General features: G+C 42.4%; 2 protein-coding genes across 2 annotated transcripts in view; one reads left to right on the forward strand and one right to left on the reverse strand.

Annotated features, from left to right (window-relative positions):
• The window catches only part of LOC136434465 (uncharacterized), a 125,638-nt gene that overhangs the window by 48,488 nt on the left and 57,440 nt on the right, over positions 1-19,710 (forward strand). The window lies entirely within an intron of this gene.
• Positions 104-4,003, reverse strand: LOC136434382 (sortilin-related receptor-like). Its single transcript, XM_066427172.1, has 5 exons — positions 2,629-4,003; positions 1,272-1,382; positions 581-697; positions 356-478; positions 104-222 (listed from the first exon to the last, which is right to left on the reverse strand). The coding sequence occupies exons 1-5, from the start codon at positions 4,001-4,003 to the stop codon at positions 104-106; spliced, it is 1,845 nt and encodes a 614-aa protein (XP_066283269.1).

The raw sequence follows: 19,710 nt of genomic DNA on the forward strand, positions 1-19,710 counted from the left end.
GGAACCCTCCGCGCAGCGGAACTGCTTAGCACCGCAACCTGTACAGGTGTTGGTTTATGAAAATGTTTGTCTTGCATACAAGCTTAATCCATCTATGACTTACTTATGTCGGGTGCCATTCCCAATATGTCACCCGAACCACCATGACCGCCCAGAAATTCCTGTCCTGCATATCCTTCCCCATGCCGTCAGCTTGTGTACTAGTGTCTCCTTTCAGCATATCTAGGTATGTTAGGGGTTATCTTAAACATCCTTCTATAACATCCTTCTATATAATCCATCTATAACAATATTTTATCTTCAACATCTACCTTTCCAATATAGATTTGTATTTCAAAATGACACTTAAACTGACCCCCACTTCCGGCTGTACAGTTGACCTCGTCCTCTCCGTTCGGACAGTCCTCCAGCCCGTCACAGGCACGGTATTTCGGCAGACACTTCCCGTCACACTCCAGCTGAAGACCGCTGCAGGGAGCTGTAAGTAACGGAGAGTATTGTTGTGTAAGTATCAATGATTCAACAGAATGTCAACTAACAACAGCAACATTGACAGAAGTATACATATATATGAACCTACTGTGGCAGGTCTCTTCGTCTGCCCCAGAAGAGCAGTCCTTGTCTCCGTCACACACCGAGGCGGTATCGATGCATTCGCCGCTGTCACACTGCCACAGTCCCTGCTCTGCACACGACTCTGGAGAAATGTACATTGGAATCGGCTTGTGTACAAGTAATCACGACGGGGATTGAAGAGTGTTCTGGATGAGCCCCAAATGTGTAATGTAATGCATAAGAATCGACAAGCAAAACGCATGTAACGTTATATATGCATGAGCAATACGTGTAGGAAACTTTTTCAAGCTGATAAAAGTTGGCTGTCGTTGGGGCTACTGACATACTTGGACCTTGCAACGCTTCTATGACCTTCGTTCTCTATGACCATGCAAGCCACGAAAATTTCATCATACATATATATATATATATATAAAGAGAGAGAGGGGGGAACAGAGAGAGATAAATTGATCGGTATACAGATGGAGAGATAGACATAGATAGATACATGTAGATACATAGACAGATAAATAGCTAGATGGATGGATGGATGGATGGATGGATGGATGGATGGATGGATGGATGGAAGGATGGATGGATGGATGGATGGATGGATGGATGGATGGATGGATGGATAGATGGATGGATGGAAGGATGGATGGATAAATATTGTTTAGTCCTACACTAGTATTTCTAGTGATTTGTAAGAAACTCACGACACATCAGCTCGTCCGATGCGTCCTCACAGTCAGTGACGACGTCGCACACTCCCGATGGTGGCACACACCTGCTGCTGTTTTCACACCGAAACTCGACAATGGTGCACACTGTACAACCAAGGTACAACATATAACTTGAATCGCTTAACGCCAAGGGCGCGTTTGAAGTGCGTAAACGTCAAAACAGGCAGACTTGACTAACTCGTTGAAACCAGCTACATATGTATGTTCAAATACTTAAAACACATCAATTCATAATGTAATTAAGTTTTAAACTTAGGCCCTTATTTGCATATTTGGTATCTGTTACGGTTCCACCTGTCATAAACTACACATATATTGTCCTATTATGGAAAAGACTGGAATTATAGAATGTCCTCATTAATTATACAAATGGGGTCTTGATTTGCATATCTTGCATCTACTCAAAGCATACTCATAAGCTACCTGCCACCTAAACGTAAAGACCATAACATGTCCAGCACAAAAGATAATACCTACATACATACCTCGTACCTGCATAATTTGACTAAGTACATCTCTGTCTAGGCTTCTCAAGTATTAGTCATTGAAGGGTTAACCCTCATACACCCGAGTGGAGTCATTTTTGACCCCAGGCGTGGATTTTGATGTGCCATTTGAACATGTTTGATCGAAAAAAAATTATTCCGTGACTTCGTCAGTAGGAATCTATTCTAACCTCTCCTAATTTTCTAGGGAGATTGTCACAATACTGTTAACATTATAGAAAACATTCTGTAGTGATTCCACTAGGGTCATTTTTGACCCCAGGAAAAATGATGTGCTGTTTTTGAGACCTGCCCTCTGTAACTCCTAAACTACTTGTATGACCACCAAATTTTCAGAGGATGATGCACATGTAAATTGATATTACCATTACAAACTTTGTGTCATTATGACGTAATTTTTTATATCTCTGTTTAAGCTAATTGTATATAGGATGTCTAGGAAGACAAAAACGCCCTGTTCTCACACCTTGAGTATGGGTTTAAATGGGATGATTGCCAGAGATCATTTTTGACCCAAAGCAAGTGAGAAATGAAATTGCTAAGGCCATAAATTGACAGAAAAAGAACCTAAAAGATCAACCAAAGGTTCTCTTGACATCGCCCCTGTTGAATTTTGTCCAATATTTGTTGGCTGTCAGAATATTGTTGCTGTATATAATGCAAAAACTGCCTGATACTAATTCATCATGGTACTAATTTCAATACAATACAATACAATTCAATACAATAAAATATAATTGCTTTGATTCAGAAAGATATACAAAACTAGAACACCTTTCTGTGCTGTTGAGTCCCCCTTTAATATTACGAGAAGGTGCGCTTACCGCAGCCGATCTCATCGGACTCGTCGTAACAGTCACGGACGCCATCGCAGAGATTTGTTTCAGGGATGCAGGAACCGAGTCCACAGAAATGATGGGACGGGGGACAATCATCGGCGGCGCAAATTTCATCTGACCTGTCTTCACAATACCCATCACCGTCACATAGCAATATTGGATTGACACAGGCTCCATTACTTTCACACTTGAAATAGTGGGAGAAGAAACACGCTTTGTTTTTGCAATCTTTCTCATCTGAACCGTCTTCACAATCTTCAACACCGTCACATTGTAAAAGCGGAGAGATACATAGTCCACTCCTTTCACACTTGAAATCGTCCCAGTTGTAACACTCTTTGCTAGTGCAATTTTCCTCATCTGAACTGTCTTCACAATCACCCCACCCATCACATACATCACCTGGATAGAGACATACTCCATTTTCACACTTGAAAAAGAAGGGGTAGTAACACTCTTTGCTTTTGCAATTTTCCTCATCTGACCCGTCTTCACAATCAACATCACCGTCACATTCCTCCCTTCCCATGACGCATAGTCCATTTTGACACTTGAAATAGTCGCTGAAACACTCTTTGCTTGTGCAATTTTCCTCATCCGAACCGTCTTCACAATAAACCCACCCGTCACATTGCAGCTCTGGAAGAATACATAGTCCATCACTTTCACACTTGATTTCGTCCGAGTAGAAGCACGCTTTGCTTGTGCAATTTTTCTCATCTGAACCGTCTTCACAATCATTATCACCGTCACATTGATACGTTGGATAGACACAGGCTCCATTACTTTCACACTTGATATCGTCCGGGCGGTAACACTCTTTGCTTGTGCAATTTACCTCATCTGAACCGTCTTCACAAATACCCCACCCGTCACATTCATAATGTGGAGGAATACATACTCCACTACTTTTACACTTGATATCGTCCGGGCGGTAACACTCATTGCTCAAGCAATTTTTCTCATCTGAACCGTCATCACAATCATTCATCCCGTCACATTGCGACTCTGGAGGTCGGACACAGACTCCATTACTTTCACACTTGATATCGTCCGGGTAGTAACACTCTTTGCTTGTGCAATTTTTCTCATCTGAACGGTCTTCACAATCGTCCCAACCGTCACATTGCCTCCATGGTCGGACACAGACTCCATTACTTTCACACTTGATATCGTCCGAGTAGAAACACTCTTTGCTCAAGCAATCCTCCTCGTCTGAACCGCTTAGGCAATATATTCGACCGTCACATATCTTGGCGGGATCAGTCGGGCACTGGGCAAGCCCGATGGACAACAGACAGGCAAATACGAGCAAGCCGGTCGCCATGATCAGCTTTTCGGGGGGAAATGTAGACGTCATCCCCGGTGTGCTGGGCCTACCCTGGCACAGTGGCGAGCGGTGACAAAACAATGAAATAGTGCTGCGATGTACGAGGCACGGCTCTGTACATACCTCGTTTTACGAACAGGTGGAGTTTAGTATCCCTACGGACAGATGGGCACAAACACCGAATAATGCATATGCGAAGAATGTGAAGGAATGAGATCAATTAATTGCTAGTTTTCTCTTGCTGTCATATCGTCGACCAAAGGATCCAGGTGTCCCGACTTATTAGTAACCTCCATTAACAATTCATCTGCCGGGTTGCAGAAACACACATAAAGCTGCAAATAGAAATACCACAAGTAGCAATCAATCGCCTAGCCTCGGCTGGAGCGGCCAGCTAATGCTCTCAAACATGCGTTTTAATCAAAACTGGCAATGCTAAAATGCCACCAAGGAGACTGCTACGGAGGCTAACATTTTTCATCTGTCCTGGCAGTTGATAAGAGCATTCAGTGCACGCTAAGGTGACTTTTTGTACGAAAATAAATGTGACGCGGCACTACTGTGACAGTACAACGTGTAGGACAGTTGTGCGACGGGGCCTAGGGGCCAGCCGTCCTCCACCAGAATGGGGCATCTCTCCTCGCCCACCAGAACATCACTGGTGCTGCTGTGGGGTCTGTGCTACTGCCTGTCAGGTGCATCTGAGCTAGCAGGTAAGCAATTTGATATCCCGCGGGTCAGTTTGTATAATACTGAGGTCATAGGGGATACTGCCTTGCGCATGTAGTATTTCCAATAGTAGCATACGATAGCGTCTACAATTTACGACTACATAAACATGGAGGTAAATATAAAATAAAATAATTATTTTCTAGAAACTTGGCATAAATGCTTTGTGCCCAAACCACATAACAATGGTTCTTCTTCATTGTGAATATATAGATTTTTGCAGGGTTTGTATCTGCCAAAACGACTTTTAGCTAACTTCAATGATGACGATGAAAGCTCTGATGCGAGGCCATTTACAAATAGGCTAAATAGAACAGGACTTAAGGTGCACCCTTGATGTACGCCGCAAGTTGACTGAAAGTAGTCTGAAAGACCAGTGGGTGTTTTGACACAGTGTTCTACGCTGGAATGTATGAATTGTATAATTCGGAAGAGCTTTCGACCTATGCCTAACGATAACAGCTTGTAGTATAAATCATTTTTCCAAACGGAATCAAATGCTTTTTTGAAATCGACAAAGCAGGCGTATAACTTCCCACGACATTAAGACAGCTGTTTATCGACTATAGTTTTTAGCACAAAAATAGTGTCACTTGTACGAAAATTCTTTCTAATATTTGCCCACCGATGTGCAACCACTTCAACACCCAGCTGTTTGAAACGTCAATGAATAAGTAAATAGTTAAATCTATTTAAGTATTGTGTTTGAGAAACGTTGTTATTCCTGTTCGTCGGAATTGCACTAACGATACGCTCGGTGCTAAGTCTTCTTTTGACCGTTTTGTTGAATATGTAAGAAAGATTTCTATCAAATGTATTCATTTTCCCAACACGGCATGTGTTAGACCCGTTAGATGTCGGTTGAGGTATCTATTGGGACACACACCCGGGGTCCAAAATAAAGCATCTTGTCCCACTGAGCATTTCTCTTAAACCTGTGTTAAATCCCTCTTAACAAGTAAAAGATACACTCACACCGACGTTTGTAGCGCAACGTGTGTTCATGAAAGATCCTCCCACCAGAAAGGAAAACTATGTATCCTGGGATCGGCCCCTGGGGCCTAATGTGAGGGTGTTGGTTACAGAAGGCGGGAAATCTACTAGATCAACAAAACCTACAAAACCCCTTTTGAGGCAGAAATAAGGGTTGAATACTAGTTTACAGTTACATGTATACATTGTCAAGTTATTATAAGAATTATAATCCAAGTGAATTCGACTCTCATCTCTTCTTTGAGATGGTTCCACGTGTAATTTGTGACAGGTCGTTCGCAGTGTTGTCAATACTCAGAGAAATTGTGATTCATTATTGGTGGACTTGAACAGTCTATAGCACCTCAGTTTTTTTATGATTAGCGGATCCGCCTTCGTTATCATTGTAAATTCATTTTATGGAAGTTTGAAAGTAAATGTCTTTCAAACGTTGATTGATAGAATAAGTGACCTGAGACGTAATTAATGTAAGGCTGTCACTGGTAGGTGGCTGGGTGGAGACCGACCCGACATGGGTGGCACCGGACGAATGGGAGAGTGACGACGGGGTCCGACACGTTGCCGGCTATGTTCTGGACTCCAACCTAAGAACCGGCTGGCAGCGTGCAGCTGATGAAGAGGACCCATGGTGGCTCACCTTTGACCTGCAGGCACCCGTAACGCTCTCCCGAGTCCGCTTGTGGTACTACCAAAGTCGTGACGTAACAATCTCAAGTTCAATGTCACCAAGACAACGGTTTTATGAAGTGAAAAAATTCCCTGCTTCACTTTTTCACAATGCGGCTGAAGGCCGGTTAGATCTGAATGAAATTGATCTGAGCGGGTTCCTCGCTGCAGGACAGCTTTGGCGCCTGGAATTTACACCTTCGGCGGACAGAACTATGGAAATCATGGAGGTGAAGTTTTTCCAAGGTAAGTGCTCATTTTATAGATAGATTGGGCAGTTTGGGCAGAATTCTTTTTTGGAATATTTCAATTTTGCCCAGGTGTGACTTTGGAATAGAGATGGGTGAAATATATTGTAAATGCTCGCAAATGTTGCCTTTCTAGTCATTATTGTATCTCATCATGTTCGCCCAGCTTGCTCCGGATTTGAGAGGACGGTCTGCACGGACGGCGACTGTGACGTGCATGAGGTGATCTGTGACGGGATAGTGGACTGTGACGATGGCAGCGACGAAAACAACTGTGGTAATGCTACGGTCCAAATTGGAAAAAGTGGCCCCGTCGGGTAGTTGACGGGTGTTTTTGCACTTTCGGGCGTTACCCCTACGTGAGCCATCCTGCGGCTGCCGGGCTATTTTGGGGCCCGGTCGGGACCCCGGATTATTTTAGCCCGGACTTAAAATCAACGCGGGAGCCGGTAACAAAAAGACACCGTGAGCTAATCGTGCGAACACCGGCAGTCCACTGGGACAAATTTTTGGCTTCGGGGTCCGGCCGGGGCTACACCCCCTACGGGCACCGGCGCAGTTGGGACCGAAGCATAAGGCATTCACCCGACAGAGGGCCTTAATGCCTTGATCACAATTGCAAGCGGATCTGTAGGTGGTCTAGCCGTCGATTCAGGCTCCGGACTGGATCTAAAGAGAAATCTCTAAAATCGTGGGACACCAGTTGTTGCAGGCAAATCACAGGCGTTTTCATAACGCTTCCGGGGTGTTTTTCGTTAAAAACACTCGAAAACACTGGCCCGTTTAACGATTTGCAACCGGCAGACACGTCGGCCGTTGTGAGGAGTGATCTCTGCGGGGTCAGACGGGGTACCGATTGGCTTTCACAGCCTGATCGGGCAGTTGTCGAAGATTATATTTTCTCCGGGACCCGGGATGACTTTAAGTCCGAATAAAATCAACTGGGAACCCACTCGAACCCCAAAATAGTCCGGCAACCACAGTGAGTCCCACGGAGACCCGTAAACTACCCGGCAGGGTCCCTGTTTGTAATTATACCAAATTATAAGGTACTAATTATACCACCCTGCAGGGACTTTAGACCAAAGTCGTATCAGAAGTACTAAAAGCAAATAAAGTTGGCTGACTATGAGCAAACAAAAGAAAATGCAGAAATTGAATTTGGTGGTGACGATGGCATCGGTACCACTGCACTGGCACATAGATGATTCCACAAGCCAAATATGCGACATATGACATTATACTGAGGAAATGTTACTGTAGGTATACGTTGGTCTTAGTCTGCTCCTACCCATCTTGTGGCCTGACCGCCTTTCTACCAACGTAACCCTTGGAGACGTAAGGAGCGAAGGTGTAGATTGCGCTACTTGTACATTAGAAGACAGATTTTGACTTGAGCGTTGAAGCTGTGGAAAGAAACCAGTAGGATTTCCTCTGCTGCCAATCAATGTATCCAATGTTTTTTTGAATATAGATGAAGAAATCTGTTCAAATGGGGCCGCCATCAACAAGACACAAGTGTGTGACGGCAGAGACGACTGCGGAGATGGTACAGACGAGCAGAACTGCTGTAAGTATGGGCACAGGGAACAGACATGTATTGTTCTTTAATGTTATTTATCCCTGTCTTTTGACTTTCGTCAACATTTAACCTACCTCAGTGATTTTCTCGACGCCAATTTGATTTTCCTGAGTTTGACCTTCAGCATGCACATGTATAAAATGGACCTCTGATAGTCAAATTGTGTTTTTCACCTTTTTTGGTATTCCATGGTTTAGAATTAGAATTATTTCATCAAAGATTTATTAGTCACACCTAACATGTAATATATAGGTTACATTTGTCACTCCTATGTCATGAACCGATGTGTCCATAAAGCTACTAGTTCAAATATAGAAGTTGAGTGAACGTTGTTATATTTTTAATAATGTGTTCTAACTTTAATGTTTTGCCTTATCTCTGACACAGGCGATCGCCGTGGCCAGATGGCCTGCCGCAATGGCCAGTGCAGAGCTTTGCACAAAGCATGCGCAGATACCGATACTCGCCTTCCCTGTGGGAAACACATGATCAGTCCACGCTATTCCAGATGTGACGGGATAGAAGATTGTAGCGATGGAAGCGACGAGTCTTGTCGTGAGTATACTGGACACATGAATAACGGTTCAGTAACTGTCCACAACTAAGGATACTTAATGAATCAAAATGATACTGCTGGCAGATTTAGATCAATCGTATGTTATAATCAATGGATTTAATGTTGTACATGTGTGTATTGGCTTTTAGATGTAATAGTATTTTATGACGACAACGTCGATGAGAAGAGTTTATGACAATAAGTGCATTAGTTTCGTGAATATGTATATTTTGTACGAGTAATGTCACAATAGGCGCGATTCAGCCTACATATTGTAGTGTGCTGCTAGTTCTGTTGATGAATAGAAAACCATTAAAAAAAGAAGAAGAATCAGTTACCAGCAAAAAGTACGTCTACTGGTATATTCATAGTTACTTTTAAATGTTCATAACACCAAAGACACTTGAGTGCAACATTTGCCTGCTTGTGTTCTATAATGAAATAATTATTAATTAAAAATAACCCTTTATTCTCAACTTCTCAACATACACAAGAGTCATTTAAGTTGATAAGAAGAAGTTGCATTTTAATGTCATATACACTTTACAGCAGTCAAATTGTAACGCTTTTCAAATCATGACTAATAGACAAATTGATGGATGGATAGATAGATACATAGATAGGTAGATAGATAGATGGATGGATAGATAGATAGATAGATTGATAGATAGATAGATAGATGGATAAATAGATGGATAGATACTAGATAGATGGGTGGATAGATGGATAGATAGATGGGTAGATAGATGGATAGATAGATAGATGGATAATTAGATAGATAGATAGATAGATAGATAGATAGATAGATAGATTAGATAGATATAGATATATACTATTAGATAGATGGATAGATATTGCTCAACAATGCCCCTTCTGACACTCTGTCCTCTAGATGCTGCTGCCTGTGACAACGGAGCCCTGTTCCATCCGACTACCCGGTGTAACGGTAGAGATGACTGCGGGGACAACAGTGATGAGAAAAACTGTGGTGAGTTTTCCGCACACAGTCATAACTGACAACTCGAACTAAATTATTCATTAGGAAGGGTATTGTGGATACCGAAGATGTCATGCGACAACTACGTAAATAAGGGAACGCGAAAGATCGACTCTGACAGTTTAATTGCCATCAAAACTAAATACACGAACATGCAAGGAAATCTAGTTAAGCTATCTCAGGCGCAGGTTGATTTTAATTTGGAACTTAAAGGCTAGAACTGGTAACATAACAATTTGAAGGTAGCCTAGACATTCTGTGGCTACCATAACACCGTTTACTAAACATACATACATGCTAACATTTCAAAGCTCTGAAATGCTCCTTTCTGTACGACAATTACAATGTAACGTGATGTGTCCACAGACTGTTACTATCTGCACGACAAAGGGACAAGCTACAGGGGCCGTGCAAATCGGGACGAATCCTGTCAGTTCTGGACATCTCAGTACCCCCACACCCATAACCACACACCCCAGGCCTACCCATCGGCAGGGCTGGAGCAGAACTACTGTAGGAACCCGGACGGGAAGGACAGGCCGTGGTGCTACACAAACAACCCCCTCATCAGGTGGATGTACTGTGATGACGTCTTCGCCTGCGACGGTATAACCACTCTTTAACAAATACCCCGTATACATTAATTTTGTACATAGCCTGCGTTTAAACATCACACATCGACAGCTACATAATTTTTTTCCATTGCCATTCTTGTTGTTTTTTGCCCTTTAATGTTGGCAAATGCTAGCAGCTCCTATTGACAATAAGTTGATTTCTAATCCTGTCGATTATGCAGCAGCATATTTTTTATCCCCTTTTTAATCTTTATCCAATGTTAGCCCGTAGAGCTCTATTGCTGTACCAATCTTATCTAGAGTAATTAACGCTGGGTTTCAATGATTATTATCTATTAGAAACAGAGTCAACGTTTACGTTTCAATAAATCATATTTCTCCCGTTTGTTTTATATGTCTAGCCGTGCCAACCCGATGCTTCTACGCAATTGATAAGGGAAGAAGCTACGCAGGGCACGTTAATAGGTAAGATAAGGCGCATTTCTATCTAATAGCAGGCCTCCCGACCGTTCCATACCTTCCCCAGATCACGGTTTGGAGTGAGCAAGGTCGTCTGCAGTTGGAAGTTGGTCTGCGAAGTTGGCTCCTGGTTGACCGCGTCAGCCAAATGTTTCAATATGATTTAAAAACTAGAATTCCAAGACCTCAAACCTTCACCAAATGTTAATCTTCTCGAGTTAAGTACTATGAATTTCTCTCATTTATCACCTTTGCCAAGAACGTGATGTTTTCGGCCGTGCCATGGTAGAATGACATTTTCGACACCTTTGACTTTTCACAACCGCTACTTGATTACCAAATATCTAACAATCCCATCCACAGAATCTCGACTTATGCTGTTGACCATACAGCTGCATGCAAAATCATTTACCCCCTTCACATTTTGGATTTGGACATTTTGGCAAAATGAGGAACAATACAACTGCAGAACTGGCACAACTGAAAACATAACCTTCTTGGCGAGTCAGCAGTAGTCTTGGCACTCAACTTATAAATTTCCCAAACTACCCATAACTCACTCCAGATCCTTAGACGCATCCCTCTTGACTACATGTACTTCCCGACGGATTCCACTGCTTCAAGGCAATATGCCTGTGTTCCTGTATGATTAACTTTTTCCTTTGACTACAAGAACAAAATTCAGCCCCAGGAAATGTTGACCATGTCGTGAATGTGTTATTCTGTATGCCGCTACTCTACAGAGCAGGAGACCGGGTGTGTCAGAGATGGGACTCCCAGTCCCCCCACGGCCATCCCCACACACCGCAGTCTCATCCTGATGCAGGCCTGGAGGAAAACTTCTGCCGTAACCCTGACAACAAGGAGCGGCCCTGGTGCTACACCACGGACCCGGTGGTGAGGTGGAGCTTCTGCGACGTGATGGAATGTGCCGGTAAGTACAACTGAAGGCTACAGTGTATTCTCATATCTGCGGTATACAGTTTTGACATAGTTGTAATCGCTACATGATATCCATATGAATTGCACTGCCATTATCATCATCACGTCAAATTATCAAAGATGAGTAAAAATACAATGTGATCAACCGTCAAATCCTACCGTCGGTCAGATGAATTTAGAATAGAACTAACAGAACATCTATGATGACATATTTTGTTGAACTTGGTTGCATCATTCATTTGTTGCTGTTTCATGTCCTTCTTAGACCCTACATCCCTAGACTTCATGGGACAAGAGTGCAAGAGATATTATACCTGTAGTCAGCAAGTTATTAAGGAATTCCCCGACTGTTTTTGTGACGATGACTGCAGCTTGTTCGGCGACTGCTGTGAGGATGACGAGTAAGTAATCATAGGCATTGCTTATGGACAGGAAATATGTTAACAGAACCGGAGGTCTGCATGACAAAGTACTATGATCTGGACTGCTTGTCACAAATTAAAGGGAATTGTATTGATGAGCTTGACCGTAGATCGTATACACATGACGTCATTGGTTGGTTCTTTGGTGTCAACAGCATAACTCAATGAATCTGGGGTCGATCTGTATTATCATATTGGCGGGAACTGGCGTTATATTCGGAAATCGAGTCCAATGGCATCAGCTATCTAATTCATCAGCTTTACAAAATGTTACTTTATTTTGTCCTCAAAGTCCAAAATTTTTGTATTTTTGCTGGACATGCTGACAAAAGAGTAACAGCTGCAAGGCCATGCCCACATAAGGCCAGTAAAACATCTGGGGGCAATTAGAAATTAAAGCAGGGATTGGTCAGTTATCACATGACATCCCAGAAGAGGAGGGGTCAATGATAGGTGAGGATTGTTAAATCAGGTCACTTGCGTATATCCCTCACCGTTTGGGGGGAATATTAGCACCCATAGATCGCACTAACACTTTTCCACACTAAAAGTATGTAGGTATCACAATTGAACATGGGGGCTTTCGATTGGCTGAGGGGAAGTAGCCATGGGCTAAAGACAAGAAACAGAATAGATTGGGTACACAAATTTTAATTCTTATGGAAGCTCTGCTTGGAAGATAGATGTGGGTGTTGTTTTATTAAACATGACATTCTCGTGATTTCCGAGATAGTCTACCATTGCACATTTCTGCATTCCTTTTAATTACCTTAAACAATGGCCATGACATATTATGCACTTTTAGAAGTACATGTATCCGCATTGTGGCAGTTGTTCTTGCCTTTGATCATGCGATTTATTTCGACTTCACTTCACCAACCACAGAGAAGCCAGCTCAGCTCAACAGCTACCCGACTACTACCAGCTACAGTGGAAGTGTGTGCATGGCTTTCTCGACTGGCCGTTCTATTGGATGGTTGCTGACTGTCCTGACGAATGGGAAGAAGACTTTACAAGGGATCAGTGTTTAAAACAGGTGGATCCCTTCAACCCCAGTGACACGGTTTACAGGTTACCTGTGAAAGATTCATACAGAATCCACTACAGAAACATGTTCTGTGCTCTTTGTAACAATGTGAAAATGTCAGAAGCGTCTGTTTGGACACCCGACTCTGTGTGTTCTGGACAGCTTAGTCCTTCTGCACAAAGCTCTGCAGGTATACATGAGAACATCAACATTCTTAGTCTTGAGGAAGTGGGGGGTTGCCTTGGTTCAAACAAACTAGAATTCCAGATCCCCCATGCGAGACGATGTCTTTCACCCGAGGCATATTCTACAAATGAACATTGCGATATGACAGCCTGCATGTCCTACACCTATCCTGTTTTCAGTAAATATAAGAACTACAGAAATATACACTGTGCTCTTTGTGAAGGACTTTCCCTTACGGCAACCACTTATTTAAGGTGTGGTACTGCTCCTGATAGGCCATTGAATGCGGCGACTGGTTTAATTCGTCCCGAATTAATGTCACTAACTCGTCTATTCAACTTTGATGCCGATGCGAGTGATGAAAACAACCCCAACCAGTGCCCTTCCGACACTGTATACGACCCCTTTGTAGACACGTGTCGGCATTTCTCGTCCGCTAGCAGCAGTCATGGCTCATCAAACAAAACCATTCTCTTACAAAACTGCACCGAACCCGCTTTGACCTTCACAGCTGATGAGTTCAGCGTCCTCCCCAATGGTAGTGTCCATCTGCTGAGCTCTAACGTGTCCTGTCCCGCTGAGCAGGTGGCCATTCTGAACACAACGGCGTCAATCTGCGGGGAGTGCATTCTGCAGCACTTCTCGAACAACACGCAAACAACCATCAGTCGGGACCCTGTCCAGGGTTGGTTAACCCTGGGCCTTGTGATTGCGTCTGTCATAGCCGTGGTCGGTTTCGTGGTCCACACTGCCTGGTCTGGTCAGTGGGAAAAAGTACCGGAAAAACTGAAGGTCCAGATGATGGTATGCATGGCTCTTGCTGAAGTCATGTTTGTGGTGCGTTTGTTTGTCCCTCCCGGCCCGTTCTGTGCAGCGTATGCAATACTGCTGCACTATCTTTTCCTGACAGCCTTCACGTCAATGAACGCACTAGCTGTGGATCTCTTTCTTACATTTCGTGATGGCTTACAAAGAGTGGCAATGTACAAGTACATCTTGTATACCTGGCTGATGCCTGTGCCTGTAGTCGTGATGGCAGTGATTGTGGAATTCTGCAGTTCTGTCAGGGTGGGTTACGGAGAGCACTGTTGGATCGGCAATAGGACGGCCAGTCTGGTGGCATTTGGAGCTCCTGTCTTCTGCTTCCTTCTGGTCAATGCCGTCTTGGTCACTTTTGTCTTGCTGACCATACGGAAGTCATTTAAGATAGCCGATGCTGCTAAGTCACGCTCAGGCATTAGCAAAGCTTGGGTCTACCTGCGTATCTCCTTTCTTACGGGGTTCACCTGGATTCTCGGCTTCATCTACCCTTACGTCAACAGCAGGGTTCTCGACTACATCTTTATTGTGCTGAATGCTTCTCAGGGCCTTCTGCTGGCAGTGGCACTGACAATGACGTCGGAGGTAGTGGAGAAATGGAAGTCTGCGATCAGGGCACGCTTTGGTCTGGGAGAGCCCCATCAGAACAATGGAGCAACCGCCACTACCAGCAACCGGCGGGCTTCATCAGGTGGGACTGAGGCAACGGCAGGTGGAACCGCTACAGACATACCCATGGCAACTTTGGCCGATGTGGAGGAGAATATGGCACGCCTTCGTCTGGCTGAAGTTCATCAGGACAACGAAGAAACCACCACTGCCAGCAAGCAGCGAACCACCGTAAATGGGGCTGATGCAACGGCAAGTGGAACAGGCTCTGCTGCAGAGATACCCACGACAACTTTTGCCAATGTGGAAGAGCTCGAGGCCGATGTGGAGGAGAACGGGGCACGGCTTCGTCTGGCTGAAGTTCATCAGGACAATGAAGAACCGGCCTCTGTCAGCAACCAGCGGACCACCGCAGATGGGACTGAGGCGACGGCAGGTGGGACCGGCTCTGCTGCAGAGATACCCACGACAACTTTTGCCAATGTGGAAGAGCTCGAGGTCGATGTGGAGGAGAACGAGGCACGAAGGACACTGAAGGACAATGAAGAACCGGCCTCTGTCAGCAACCAGCGGACCACCGCAGATGGGACTGAGGCGACGGCAGGTGGGACCGGCTCCGCTGCAGAGATAGCCACAACAACTTTGGCCGATGTGGAGGAGAACAGGGCACGCCTTCCTCTGGCTGAAGTTCATCAGGAGGATGAAGTACCGGCCACTGTCAGTAACCGACAGGCTTCAACAGGTGAGACTGAGGCAAGGGCATGTGGGACCGGCTCTGCTGCAGAGATACCCATGTCAACTATAGCCGATGTGGTGAACACTGATGGAGATGAAAAAGAGACGCGTCTCTAGTCGCACCACTAAACGGCGATAACAGCAACACAAACTAACAACATGCTGGTCCATTCCTGAAGATACGTGCACGCGAGAATTTTCCATGCGAATCACATCGATTCGTGCATGACGAGCTCAACGAACAGGACACTTCTAATACTATAAAGCATTTCAAAGCCTGCGTTGCTTATCCCTAGAATTGGCGCTTCTTGCCCTTCTAAAAATCAAAGGGACTTACTTTTACGCTTGATCGGAAATCAGAACTGCTGTCTTCATACAGTAATGCCGAATGCGCACTGGCCTTCGTTAAACATCTTTTTCTCGCAAAAACCAACCTTTTCAGAAGTTGATAGAAAGCTCTGAAATAGATACCATTGAATATAAGGCAATCTAGTAAGACACCCTTGGTGCGCCTTGATGACTCATTCTGAAAAATGCCATTATTGATTAGCCACGCTGTGCCACGAAACTCGAGACAATGTTGCCCACGAACCACTCTACAAAAACACTTTTAAAGAGCCACGCAGGGACACGAACCAATTTGGCAAAATACACTATTGACGAGCTACTTGGTGCCACGAAACAATATGAAAAGAAAAACACTTTTAATGAGCCACGTGGTGCCACGAACCAATCTGACAAGAAAAACACTTTTAATGAGCCACGTGGTGCCGCGAACCAATCTGTCAAATACCACTTTTAATGAGCCACGTGGTGCCACGAAACTCGAGACAATGCTGCCCGTAAACAACAGAGCTGCATGACATGGAATGTCAATCCAGCTAAGAGCTAGATGGATGGAGTTGGGGGATAGAAAATGTTTTATGAAATTGGTTCATAGAAATTATGCTCGTTAAAACATTTAAAGAATTTAAAAAAAATCAGATAATACCCTTACAAATGACCCTGACGAAATCTTGGAACAACAATCTTATTTCTACTCCTCCCTCTATTCATTTGACGAACCTCCAGACCTCACAAAATTCTGAACAGTTTTTTTCCTAAAAATTATCATACAATTTTATCACCTGATCAACATTAACAGCAGACTTGTGACGGGTTTATTTCGGACGACTCAAAGCCATTAAATTCTTTTACAAATGGTAGATTCTCAGGTCTTGATGAAATTCCAGTTGGAGTTAACAAACACTTTTTCTCTGTCTTCAAAGTCCCAATGATTCTCACAAGGTTGTCTTTCAAACACATAAAAACACCAAAATATTTTTCCTTTTTATCAAACCAAAGTAGCGATGGTAAATACAAGGACCTTACTCTATTAGACAATGGGAGACCTCTAACTTTGCTTTGTTGCGACTCTAGAATTCTTTCCAACTGTTTGGCCTTGAGACTTGGATCGGTGATAACAGATATTATTCACAAGGATCAAACAGGGCTCATACAAGGGGGATTTATCAATGAAAACATTATACGTATTTGAGATATAATTGACTTTTACAAAAAGGAAGATAAACCCGGCCTTATCTTTGTTTCTGAATTTAAAATTTAAAAAAAAGCTTTTGATACTATACACTGGGACTTCATCATCAAAGCAATTGATCTTTAAATTTTGGATCACAATTAATTGCATGGGTAAAAATTCTTGCTTTGTAACGCTAAGAATAAATGAATATAAAAATAATAAAAATACAACAGAGCTGTATGACATACAACGGCAGCCAAAACGTGTGCAGACGTATCTCATCATGCATCAGAACAGAAGATCTACTTCATAAAATAGAATAATTCTTTTGTGTAGTACAATGCTCCCGAGGAGTCACATGTGCACTATACAATCATCTAAACCCTCTATTTCCCGCCGATGTATATACATATACGCTCGTAACACTGATCAAAATTTGCTACTATATTGGACCTCAAAAAAATTCCACACAATCAAAGAAGCCCCTAATTGTTCACCAGAAGTTCCGGAATGTACAATATGTAGAAAATGCCCATAAAGCCCACTTGATGCTGTTGAGAGATGCAAATTTATCAAAGTTTATGTCTTGTGAGGAATATGTTTATGTTAGTGCATGAACCTATCATGTGCAAGAAAGATGTTTACGTTTCCTATTTTTTCTTGCTGAAAGATGACTCACTTTACACAAACTGTATCTAAAGTATTAGAAGTTTTTTGTCAAAGATCTTTTTATCCTGCAAGATACTCCAGAAAGTCTTTATTTTCTGACGATTCTATTTAACAGAAGGTCGTTATTGCAATGTCTTTATTGTGCTTGGATGACAATCTGTGTTACAGACCTTTGTGAAGACGACAAATCTACGTTTAAGTGTGAAAGATGCTGATGATAATTAACGTTAGTAACGAATTTCTGTATAATATAAACTTTTGTAATAGGGAAGAATAACCTACTGTTAAGCAAGAAGTTTGAAAAACTTTATATTTTGCAGATATTTTCAGAGACTGAGCTCGATCACAGCGGAAAAGTCATTTTGTGTAAAATCATAGACGTTTGTTTTGAATACACAGATTATCATTTCTTCTTAAGTACATGATATGGCCAGGATTGTGAATGGGCTTAAATTGTACATTGTTCATCTAGGAATAGCTCTTTATACCTTATGTATTTCATAGCAATTAAGCAGACTGGCTTAACATTGGTAGGGCCGTTATATTTGTCGTAGTGATATCTTGCACGTACATGAAACGGAATTAAGTTTACGTCGACATGGCCTAACATGGGTTACGTATACTAAAGTTGGAGTGAAATTTTTCTTAGACTGTACAGCATCGCGTTGTTATTCTGTAGAGCACATGGACACTATCGATATTCTATAGATTAGAGCACATGGACACACACAATATACGTACAAAATCAACAAAATATCACATGTACATCAAACAAAATTAAGTTTAAATCAACATGGGTTACTTATACCGAAGTTAGTGTGAAAGATTACTTGGACTGTACAGTAGTTGGTATTCTATAGTGCACATGGACATTTTCAATATTCTATAGATTAGAGCACATGGACACACACAATATACGTACAAAAACAACAAAATATCACATGTACATCAAACAAAATTAAGTTTAAATCAACATGGGTTACTTATACCGAAGTTAGTGTGAAAGATTACTTAGACCAAGGACACTATATAATGGCCTTGCTTAGACTGTACAGCATCGAGTTGTTATTCTATTGAGCACGTGGCCATTATCAAAATTCTATAGATGCACATGGACACACACACAATATGTGTACAAGAACAATACATCTGAGACCACTTAAAAGACCTGTTTTTATTCCGATTTTCAACTGTTGAACTATTATGAAGCTGCCTCCAGTGGAAGAATGCGCCCAAAAGGTAGAGTATTTCTCATGAAAACATTAAAACAAGACATGAATACAAAGTTGCATATATTTGGCACAATCCTACAGCTTATCTATGCAGCAAGCCAATTAATCGGCAAATTAAAAATCCAATACCAGCAAATACAATACTTGATGCAATGACAAATGCATCAATGTTGGCTAGATTAGTCAAATTTCATATACTTCTCATTGAACCAGGAGCTTTTCGGAAAGGGTTGCAGCTACAAATGTGGAGTTTCTTGAATTATCAACTTCATGTGAAACAATATCTATATGAATAATAAAAACTATGATTACAGGAAACCTGTTAACTGTTGCTGTCCACTGATTAACTACAAACCTGTCTAAGATGTTCAATCAACTTATGTTACAACTAATGTAGCATAGGTAATACTGGCATTTAAATATATAATACAGCAGAACAATGACTACCTCCTGTTGTCATATTATAACACTCAGTGGAATGATGACAAAGTTACAATGAAGGACTCATTAAGCCAGACTATTTCAGTGATTCTTTGCAACCCCAACCTCGACACAGCTTAATTTGTTTTGCCAACTAAACTCTTGTCTCAAACTATAGAAAGCAATTTTTAAGGAAGCCCTATGTTTAACATTTTGCATTGAATGTACATTTAAATTTAATGTTATTTGCAACATTATACCCACATTTTCGCATATTTGCAAATGATCATCCTTGCATACCCTGAAGTTCAAAGTATAAAAAACGTTGTCTAATACAGTGCACTTGCCAACT

The sequence above is a fragment of the Branchiostoma lanceolatum genome, chromosome 5 (assembly GCF_035083965.1).
Source record: "Branchiostoma lanceolatum isolate klBraLanc5 chromosome 5, klBraLanc5.hap2, whole genome shotgun sequence".
Taxonomy (NCBI): Eukaryota; Metazoa; Chordata; class Leptocardii; order Amphioxiformes; family Branchiostomatidae; genus Branchiostoma; species Branchiostoma lanceolatum.